This window comes from Microtus pennsylvanicus, chromosome 6, assembly GCF_037038515.1.
Source record: "Microtus pennsylvanicus isolate mMicPen1 chromosome 6, mMicPen1.hap1, whole genome shotgun sequence".
In the NCBI taxonomy this organism is placed as follows: Eukaryota; Metazoa; Chordata; class Mammalia; order Rodentia; family Cricetidae; genus Microtus; species Microtus pennsylvanicus.
This window is the reverse complement of record NC_134584.1, coordinates 33,914,263-33,925,105: the sequence shown is the minus strand read 5'-3', so window position 1 is coordinate 33,925,105 and position 10,843 is coordinate 33,914,263. Positions and strand designations below refer to the sequence as shown.

Sequence of the window (10,843 nt, the reverse complement as noted above, 5' to 3'; positions counted from 1 at the left end):
CTACCTATAATGATAAAGCAAGGTCAGAGAAACCCAAGTTGGACTGCTCTTACGGTACTACGCCTCCAAAGAAACAAACAAAAACTATTCAATTAGTGAGTTACCTTCACAAAAGAAATGGACAGCCAATACTAGCCATTTTGGAACTCTTAAGAATTGTGGGGGAGAAAAAAGAATATACTCACAATTATACAAAACCGCAAGCATAAAATATGTGAAGAGCTACATAAAGGCCTAAAATTTGCTGATATAAAAGACAAGCTGGAGAGAGAGGGCTCAGTGTTTAAGAGCCCTGGCTGCTCTATCAGAGGAAGGGCCAAACTGTAGCTAATCAACTAATCAGGCAGAGGGATCTGATGCCCTCTGACTTCTGCAGGCACTGCACACGTATGGTACAAACAGACATTTACGAAAAACTAGACGCACAAATACATAAATCTTAAAGATATATAAACAAGTGTTCTAAGACCTCGAGCTAAAGAAACTATGAAAATTAACTCACATCCATTCACCAGACACTGAATACCTAGATCTGATTCTAGACTCTTGAAGTGGATCAGCAAAGAAAGCTAGTGGCCTTGCTTTGTCCCAGCAGGATACCACTGACACATCCCAGTAAATATTAACTGTGACTGACCAACTAGAGTCTACTATTAAAGTATCCTAGTCATATTTTCTGATTTTCATTTCTTTTAAAATAAAGGTTAAAAAAAATCATTAAAAGTCTCAGTTTAGCTTGTGCAAAACAGTAGCCCTATTTTGAAGACTGCTGTAAAACTCTCATCATTAACAATCTTTTTAAAAAAAACTAATAAAACATATTTAATGATTTTATTCGTGTGAGTATTTTGCAGGCATCTATGTACCATGTGTGAGTATGTGTGGTGCCTCAGAAGTCAGAAGGGGGCACTGGATCAGGACATGGAGGGCAGTAGCCACATGTAGGTGTTTAGTGCTGGGAATGAAACCCAGGTTCTTTGGAAGGGCAGAAGGAATCCTCTCTCCAGCTCCCACTGAATTACCATTTAAATGACACAAAATACCAAACCACCGCAGACAGTCTAATACTGTTACTAGTAATATGTAAATACATTTCCCTTTTAAACATTTAGTTAGAGAAAGACAGACACAGGAGAGGAAGAAGGGAAGGATAGAGGGAGGAAGGGCTGGACATGTGTGCAAGTCAGAATACAACCTGCTAGAGGGCTCTTCTTCCATTCAATGCCTTCTAAGCTATATCAGCTGAAAGAATCATTTAAAATAATCATCATTACATCTAAACTGAACTCTTTCAGTAAGAAATCTGAATTCAAGGTTGAGTGATAGGTTACATAAGGAATGTTGTTTCTCAAAAAAAAAAAACATCAATGTGTTTAATAACTGACAGTTACAGAATCCATAAATGATTTTATTATTTCTCTGGTGAAATTTACATATCCTCAATGTCCTGGATCAAGTCCTTTCTCCTGGCTTCCCGACAGCTGTGTTCTGTCTTCGGTCGGTTTATTTAGAAGAAAGTCAACTATCTGCAGGAGAACATCATCATCAAAGCCTTTCACATCGTTATCTTCCACAGTCTCATACAGAGGCTTACTCTGTGTCCCCCAGCAGATGTTTTTACGAGGGTTATTTTGATCAGCCTGTACAGTCAGTGCCAAAGTATTTAACTGGTAGCAGAAAAAAGAAAAATATTTTCCGTCTGTGATCACGGCCTGGGAGACAAAAGGTCGAGTAACATCTGCTTCGCTCCAGAATCCTGCAGAAGAAAGCAATGGGGGGATTGACACATGTTGATATGTTTTATCAAAACAAAGCACACTGGAAGGTGGTAAAGACCCTGAAAGCCCTGACCTTCCAAACCCTGAGGTCTTCAAGTTTCCCTGCTTTTGCACTAACCCCACACTCTACTTCTGTATTAACGGCTCCTCCCTTCCAGCGTCCCCAGACTTAGGATGCACTTTTTTCTACAACTTCCACCTTCCACAGCTCCCAGCATTCACTTGGCTACCTAACATTCTTTACCTAAGGAATCCTCCTGCATCTGATAATAACTTGATGGCCTTCAGTATACTCAGAAAACTTTCCACACTGGCACCATGTAAAATCCAGTATCCATTATGACCATTTATTTCACCAAAGACAAATGCATACACAAGCTCTCACAATCTTCAGGAAGAATCTAGCTTTCTATGGTTCTAACACCATGCTCCTGGATAATCCAGAACCTTCTGACTATTTTTAAAGAGAGTTTAAGAACTGTTGTCATTGCCTCTGGTGTCTCAGGTCATAAGGCTCCAGGACGCCTCAATACCTTACCCACTCAAGTTTTCTGTCTGTCTAGACTGACTGGGGTAATATTTTTAAATGCTGCCAAAGTCAAAAATCAGACTTCTCCACATTTATATATTATTTAATCCTTAATGGAGAGATCTAACAAAGTTATTGCTCAAATGCAGTAGGTAACAGATTTTCATTAATGAGCATGCAGTGCCACTGGAAGGCATCACTCACCCTTCCTGACTATCCTAAGCCCACCTCCTACCATCTTCCCTTCCTATTAAAGAAATGAAAGCCAATAATGGAAGCATAAAATTGAAATCCATTTCTACAAATGAACAAGGAGACTCTAGTAAGAACGATCTATATTAATATTACTCCTGGGTTATTGTGTAGAATTTGTCTAGTTCATATTTCATACCTTCAGGCTTTGCAGTAGAACCCAAACACCTCACCCCGGACTTGGAAGAACAGGATGAGGATTATAGCTCATGCTAGATAATCTGCTTAGTAGATACCAGTTCTTGGTTCAAACTCCAGCCCAAGAAAAAAAAGTCCTACATGGTATAACTTCTACCTTCTGCCATGCAAGTGCACAGCATTCTCCATTCCCTTTCTTTACCGGCCTCCAATCACCAGCCTCTCCATTGTTCCTTAAGTGCTTCAAGTCTGTCCTCACTGCAGAGCCTTTTGTGGTTATTCCTCTTATCTCAACGTGTCTTCCCTAGATTCTGCATGACTAGCTCATCACCATCCAGGTCTGTGTGAAAGTCATCTCTGGACATCTTCCCATAATGACTGTGCTCACATCGACTGTGCCTCTTACCTCCGTTAGGACAGCCACGCAAGCATCATACTTATGCTGGCCTACTTTTCTCCTAACATCACTACTCTAGAAAGAGTATGTTTCCAGAAGCTCTCCACTGCATTAAAAGCCCCAGGAGAGTTAGGTCTGTCTGTTATTCAACACTGCCTCCAAAGCTAACAGTGCTGCCATAAAAAGCATGCAAGGCCTGGAGAGGTGACTCAGTGGGAAACGTGTTGGAGATCCAGGTTCGATTCCTGGGACCCACATAAAGGTGAAGAATATTCAGTCCACAGAAAGTTGTCCTGAGACCTCCACATGCATACTGTGGCCCGCAGCCTCAATGAACACACTTGCACCTCCCGAGGGAGAGCTTCCTCATCGGAATCTTGACTCCCCTACCATTTTCTTTCCTAACTAGAGAACTTTTTAAAGTGAGGATGCCTACAAGGACCTGTTGACTCACCAGTAGTTTTTGCAATGTTTGTGAAAAATACTAGAAAACATTTCTGTCTGCACAGGAATAAATCACAGGATAAGTTCAACAAGAATACTCATGTGTACCTGTACATTTTAAATGTAAAATGTATTTCATTATGGATTTTTAAGTAACTACATTTTATTTATTTATTTTTTTAAAAATATTTATTTATTAATTATGTATACAATATTCTGTCTATGTGTATGCCTGCAGGCCAGAAGAGGGCGCTAGACCTCATTACAGATGGTTGTGAACCACCATATGGTTGCCGGGAATTGAACTCAGGACCTTTGGAAGAGCAGGCAATGCTCTTCACCACTGAGCCATCTCTCCAGCCTATGACTACATTTTATATCAATGTAAACTTTTCAAAATGTTCAACTCCCGGTTGTGTCTTACCTACAAAAACAATCTATAACTCCATTCTCAGCAGGTTATATTTTCAAGAATGCAAACTGCCATGGCATTGGTCCTACCTTGGTACACAGCTTGAGCGCCAGTCCATGCGAAAAGACTCGCAAGGGCATTAGCTCTAAAAACAACTTCCACCTGCTCAGCTTGGTTCTGTTTTATCAGCTTTTCTCTATTTAAACGGTCAGGTAACAGATGAAACTGGGTGTGACCGTAACAGCGTGGATCTGCTGTTTTTGAACCTAAAGGAAACAACAGAAACACTTGAGATACAACGCAAGCATGCAGACGCTGGCGGCACTTGTTTCCAGCACCCCTTCTTCTTCGAACACCCTGTGACCAGTACTCAGACTACACAAGGGGAATATGCCTTAAATACTTCCTCATTACTACGATGGTAAAGTTACCTGAAAACAATCCTCAACTGGCTCATTATCACAGAGCTTACTTACCAGGGCACAAAATAGGCCAGAAGGATAAGTAAAAAAGGTACTTATAATTCTCATTATTTAATTTTGCCAACCCTTGTTAGAAACTACTATTGCCCTATCCCTCAGCATGGAGGCTTAATGAAGGTTTACAGGTGAAGTGCTTGCTGGGCAAACCTAATGACTTGAAATGAATTCCTGGAGCCCACGCTGCAGATGAACGCACCCCACAAAGTCACTCTCTGACCTCCATATGTGCTCTGGGGTCCTCACCCACACTCCTATTATACACACAAACTCACAATAAACAACAACAACGAAAGGACTTCTTTACAATTCATGTACTAATATTTGTTCACTTATAAGGTTTTCATACTACATTTCTAAGTAAGAAAAGTACGTAGCTTATTGGGCAGAGTGCTTGCCTATCATGCAGGGAGCTCAGCTTTGATCCTCGACATACACAATGCTGATGGTGGCACACACCCTGCTCAAGCCTCAGCAATACGAATCCCAGGACAGGATGATGTGCAGTTTCAAAGCCATCTGTCACTCCATAGTGAGTGTTATGCTAGCCAGGGACAAAGAAAAGAAAAAAAGCAAAAGAGAGAGAAACAAAACCAGAGGATAAAAAAGGAGAAAAGAAAAAGAAAGGGGGAGGACAGCCAAGGCAGAAAGGACTGGTGGTTCAGCTCTTCTGAACTACTGATGTGCTCAATTTCATTCTTAAAGCGGTTTCAAAAAATTCCCAGTCACTACTAAGACCAAGTGATTGAGAAAGGACCAATAAATTGGCCGAGAGGACTAACACAATGCTTTCTTAAAGTCTTCCTTGGGTCATCTAGGAACTAGTAAGTGTATGGAAGAGAGAAAAAATTCAAGATGTGTTAGGGAGACACAAGGCCTACTAGTGCTTGAACTCCTGATGTATGTAACTACCATGTGTAGAACAAGGAGGATTCTTCAATAAAATGCTATACACGATCCCGAGTCATAAAATACAAAATACTTTTCCACATAATAAAACAAAAAGCCTAGAAAGTGTAACAATTTTTAAAGGTTAAATGTTGCTAATTCAGCAGAGGCAACAAAACGTTCAAATGAAGAGCTGTAGTTCAAATGAAGAGCTCCGACTGTCATTCATGTTATTCATTCATAACCTTGAGGTTAGGAACGATACTGCTCATAGCCAATCAAACATCTTAGTCCTCAGAATTAAATCTGTGCTGGGTGTGGTAGTATATTTCCTACAGTATGAAGGCAGAGGCTAGAGGGCTCCTGCCACAAGTTCAAGACCAGCCAGGGCCAACCAACTGAGCTAGAGAAATCCTATCTCCATCAAAAAGGAATAAAATGTAAATTCGAAATTAAATTTCTACTAAAGTTAAAACATGTTCTTACTTTAGAGATTTTTTAATATATTTATGGATCAATATGTACGGAGAAACTTACCTGTAAATATGGTGTTTTCATATTGCCGTTTGAATAATGGAAGCTTGTCTGGCTTGCATTTCATAACCGGGATTTCTGCAGGAATGGAATAGTCCAGTGGCACAAACTTAAAGAATAAGAAAACACAAAGTGAACTCAGAAATTATCCACTACTTTACAATTATCTTAGACTATATTTTTCCAATGGATTATTACTCACAAAATGGTCTAATTATACAAGATGAGTGTCTGAATCAAATGCTAGGGTCTAGAAGTGTTTCAGACTTCACCGTATTCACAGAGAGTCTGTAGGATAAACATTCCTAATTTAAACTCTGAAATGTTCTGCGTTCTGGAGTGTTTCAAATGACATTTTCAAAAGAGAAGTGCTCACCTAAACTAGTATCTACTGCTGGGCCCAAAGTGGTCGCACATAGGAAAAAATTTTAAATCCCACTATAATGCAAAATCGTAAGTTGATTTTACCACATTGATGCCTTACATATTTAAAATTATGTGACCTTCATAGACCATACCATGCACAATCAGAAAGCTGAGAAAGATTTCCAGGTGGGTCACCATCATGGAACAATCATGGAAGGCAAGAGATCTACCCAACACCTCATCATACTCATCTGGTAACCTGACGCCAACAGATACAAAACCTTACCTCCGGGAGTTGCTTAGATATTCGGATCTGGTTGTGTGGCTTGTCATTTATTTGGTATCGTAAAGCATCAATGCGACCTTTCCGATGACCAGCAGGAATACGCTCTTCACCTCGATGCCAATAAAAGTCAACAGGGCGCTTATAATCTGTCAAAAGATATTCAAACTTTTCTTATTATTAAGAGAAAACTGGTAATAGACTAAGCCATAAACATGTTAAGACTGGCATGTCTAAAATATATACATATAAAAATTACAGTAATTTAAGAAGCTGAGGTACATAATTTAACCATTATGCCTCAAGTGCAGCACACAAAACTTCATTAGGGTAACCAGTTAATTATTTAGTTAATAAAGATTCTCGACTGAACGGCGGCGACACTACACATCAGAACAAAGTGTGAACTATTCTATGAAGGACTAATTTCTCTTTTACAATTACTCTAAGGGGTACATAAAATTCCAGTCGCTGCCATTTTATACAAGAACTCTGCTCTGAACAAAGCTAAGCTGCCTAAGCCGCCAATGTGAGCAGTCAAAAGTTACTGTGCTTTTCTAACCACATCACTTCCCTTACTAATAAGAAAGGGAAGTACCCCCACCCCATCAGACACAAACAAAAACATTATACATTATTTTTCATGTCCACACTGCACAAACAGGAGTTTCTGTTTACTAGGCCTAATCTTGATCCCCAAACCTGCCAGACATTGGGTCTTAAGACAGCAAACCTAACAAGTGTATTTTTACGTTTCATTTATAAAATGAATTCATGATATCTACTGTGTTGTAAGGATTAATCAGTGGGTATTTATGGATTTTCTAAAAAGGACACAGTATTTGTTAAGAAAATGTTGGGGATTTTAGCTAATGTCTATTATTTAACCTTCATAATTCTATTACCAAACAGTATTACCCTAATTAAAGTAGGCAAAGTAAGGGAGGTTGATCACCTATCTATGGTCACCCAGCTTTCCTGCGGAGGACTCAAAAGAGAACCCTAAGTTGGTTCCACTCAAGAAATCTCTCAAACTTTTGGCTGGGCAGACACAAAACTGAGTCAAGACACGGAAACGAGATGAACTTCACCTGACTCTAAACTTTAACAAGTAGTCTTGGCCGGGCAAGTCACGAGAAACTTGGGCTGCGGATGCCAATGCATGGGGTGCTACACAACCTGCTGGGAAGCCTGGAATAGCAAGCAATCCTGCAGAAGCCAGCAGCACCACACCGTCCTGTCATGGAAGGGAGGCGCAGGCTCACCTAGGGCGGCGGTGGTCAGGACAGGGTTGAGTGGGGCGAGCAGGTTCACGAGTGTCCCCACCAGCTGGTCCAGGACCGGAGAGGCGAGGGCCTGGCGGTGGTCGAAGAGTGGCCGGCGCCGGCGCCGCTGCAGGTAGACATGCTCCTGCAAGATGCAGTCGCACACGGCGGCGCGCAGGCCCGCCAGGTCGAGCGAGGGCGGGGACGGCGCGGGCGCGGGAGCGGGCGGCAAGCCCGAAAGGAACACCGTCTTGGTGAAGCCCTGGTACCAGCGATCGGCGTTCAGGGCGAAGGTCTGAGGATACACCATGTACTTCTTGAACTGCATCTTGGTGAGAATTCGTATCTTCTCGTCCACGGTCGGGGCCGCGTGCGCCGCCGCCTGCCAGCGCTGCACCCGCCGCAGCCGCGCCGCCTGGCTGTCGGCGGTCATGGAAGCCACGATCGGCGGGTACCGCGCCACGGGCGTCGCCGTGACCTCTGGGTCGCTCACCTTGGTGGCCGGGGCGGAGGCCTCAGCGGCGGCGTGGAGAGACAATCCCCGGCGGGGCACCAACTTCCAGCACCTGGCCGCCGCCATCTTGGTCCGCGAACCCGGAAGCCGAGGTCAACTTTCAGGAATTGTTCCTGTCCGCTTGCCGTAGGGACCAATCGCTTCTTGGAGGCGGATGCTCAGTGGGTTTGTGCTGTGCTGCGTCGCTTAGTTTGCAGCCAATCAGCTTGCTCCGGAAGTTTATTTCATTTTCTTTGAGTATGTGTGCGCCAGACGTTTTTCACCTGTTACTCTGAAGAATGAGACAATTAAGAGGAGTCACTGTGCGTATGTTGTTTTAGGGACTCGCAACTTCCTCACCCTCAAACATTTAGAAAGATCTCCCAAAGAGAAACTTTAAATCCGTACAGTTTTTAGTTTCTTCATTTGTGTTTCATACCACACCCCCGTTAGAATCAGAAAGTTATTTAAGGAAATAAATACAGCATCTCTTTAGTTATGGATGCTAACTGCCAAATAATTTGTATGAATTTTACTCTATGCTAAACCCATTGTTCGGTATGAACTGATTCTTTGCAATAAAGTTCTTGATGAAAAGGATAACTTTATTTTTCAGTCATCAACAACCAGCCGGTGTTCAAGAAATATAACCCAAATAACCCAAAATCTAAGTTCATCTCAGACAACCCATTTCTGTGACTCATAAAGAGCTAGGATAAGAGTGGTTTTGACTTAAGAAAACAATCCTTGAGGATGTTCAAAACATTTTGTCTCTTAAAGGAATATAGGCATATCGTTAAGTTTCAATTGATAATGCAGTTTATGAAGTCTCAGGTCTACGAAACAGAAGTTTAGAAATGTAGCTAAGTTTCAATAATACCTCATGTGAGAAGTTCCTTACAGAATTGTAATATCCTTTTAATTTTAATAATAAAAGGATGACATAATCTCAGCCTTCATGATCATTTTCAGCGATCAAAGAATAAAGGTGAGGTGCCTAATCACAATATAAATTGAACTACCAGTTTGTGTAAAAAAATATTCTTTTAGAGTATCATGTAAAACCTAAGTCATTTTATAAGTCCTCTTACAATTTCATCACAGGTTTTGGATTCAAACATCAGCTCTAAAGAAGAGTTAACACTAGAAGACAGTTCTATTGGATTTGTGTGTGGTAGTCAATCAAAATAATTAAAATGTATCTAAGAGAGGAGAGGCAGGAGAAGCCCTGCAATGAACAAAAGAACAAATTCAGAAGAAAGAGCCAAATTCTAGCTGTGGGAAGGAGGATGCTTTTTTTCTAATATCCAGTTCTTTTATATTGCATACAAGGAAGCAGATAAAAGGCCAAACCTAAACAGTGTGGTAAGGGCAGGCTTGATACTGGATCCCAGGTTGACTGCCCCTCATCCTGTTTTTTTTTTTAAATGAGTATTTATGAGTGCAGTTCTATGTGCTATTGACCTGTTAGCTTATTTAGTAAACCTAAGAGACTTTGCATTTTTAACAAGGAGACAAAATATAATCATAGTACATAATGTTGTTTTTATTAGAAGGGGTTAAGTGCCACGGGGGGAAAATACAGTGGACAAAGTAAATATTAGTATAGAATAGTGTGTGGGGAAGAGTTTGCAATGCAAAGGGCATGGCCAGAGTACTACTCTTTGTAAAGATGCTATTTGAACAGTGGCTGGAGTAAGAAATGAGGGAGTTAGGTAAATATTGGAGAGGGAGGTCCCAAGAGGAGAAACAAACAAAAAGCAAAACAAAAACAAACAAAAGCAAGAAAAAACGAGAAATGGGCACAGAGGTTCTGAAATAGGAGCATAGCCTAAAGACCCAACAAGTGAAAAAGCCACGTAAACTGAAAAACCAAAACAAAATAGACAATGAGTGTAAAAGAGTTCCAGACCATAGCACAACTGACTCCATGATGGAAGTTCAAATCAGGCCATAAAATTCAGCACATAGATAGTACTACCTCCCAAAATGAAAACAAAAGACCTACTCCACAAAAGTCCATAGTTCTGGGAAAGTCTCTAAATGTACCAATCTTCCTGTTTTGCTTCTCTAGTTCTCCTTCTAACTAAAATTGTTCTTGTGAACTGAAATATGTCACTCAGAACAAGGCTTTTGTGCTTAAAAGGTCACCATGAGAAAGGCTCAGTGGTACACTGAGATCCTGAACACCCTTCATAGTTACCATCTGGTAAAGAAAGAAAGAAAGAAAGAAAGAAAGAAAGAAAGAAAGAAAGAAAGAAAGAAAGAAAGAAAGAATTAAACATGCCACAAATAGTATTTTCAGTTGTCAAAAACATCTAAATTACTTTTTTTGATTTCTGCACTATATTTATTCTGTGACATTTCCACCTTGTATTTTCACATTCTTCTAGATGAACGTTCTTATTAATTCTATTTTTAAATTCCTAAATATTATAAGCAATACTAAAACTATTCCAGTTCCTGGGATCTTCTTTTTTGTGGACCAGTCCCTCAAGAGAGGGGTTTCAGTATTTTAATATGTGGTTTTTTAAATTTGCAGCACACTGCCAACAAATTGTGCATCTACCACAGTACATAGATTG

At 40.7% G+C, this 10,843-nt stretch overlaps 1 protein-coding gene across 1 annotated transcript; it reads right to left on the bottom strand.

The window, feature by feature from the left end:
• Positions 1–1,387: 1,387 nt before the first annotated feature.
• On the bottom strand, positions 1,388–8,379 carry Mrps30 (mitochondrial ribosomal protein S30). The gene is made up of 5 exons (XM_075976027.1): positions 7,766–8,379; positions 6,504–6,649; positions 5,855–5,960; positions 4,040–4,216; positions 1,388–1,756 (listed from the first exon to the last, which is right to left on the bottom strand). The coding sequence occupies exons 1-5, from the start codon at positions 8,343–8,345 to the stop codon at positions 1,440–1,442; spliced, it is 1,326 nt and encodes a 441-aa protein (XP_075832142.1). The 5' UTR covers positions 8,346–8,379; the 3' UTR covers positions 1,388–1,439.
• Between the last annotated feature and the right edge of the window lie 2,464 nt (positions 8,380–10,843).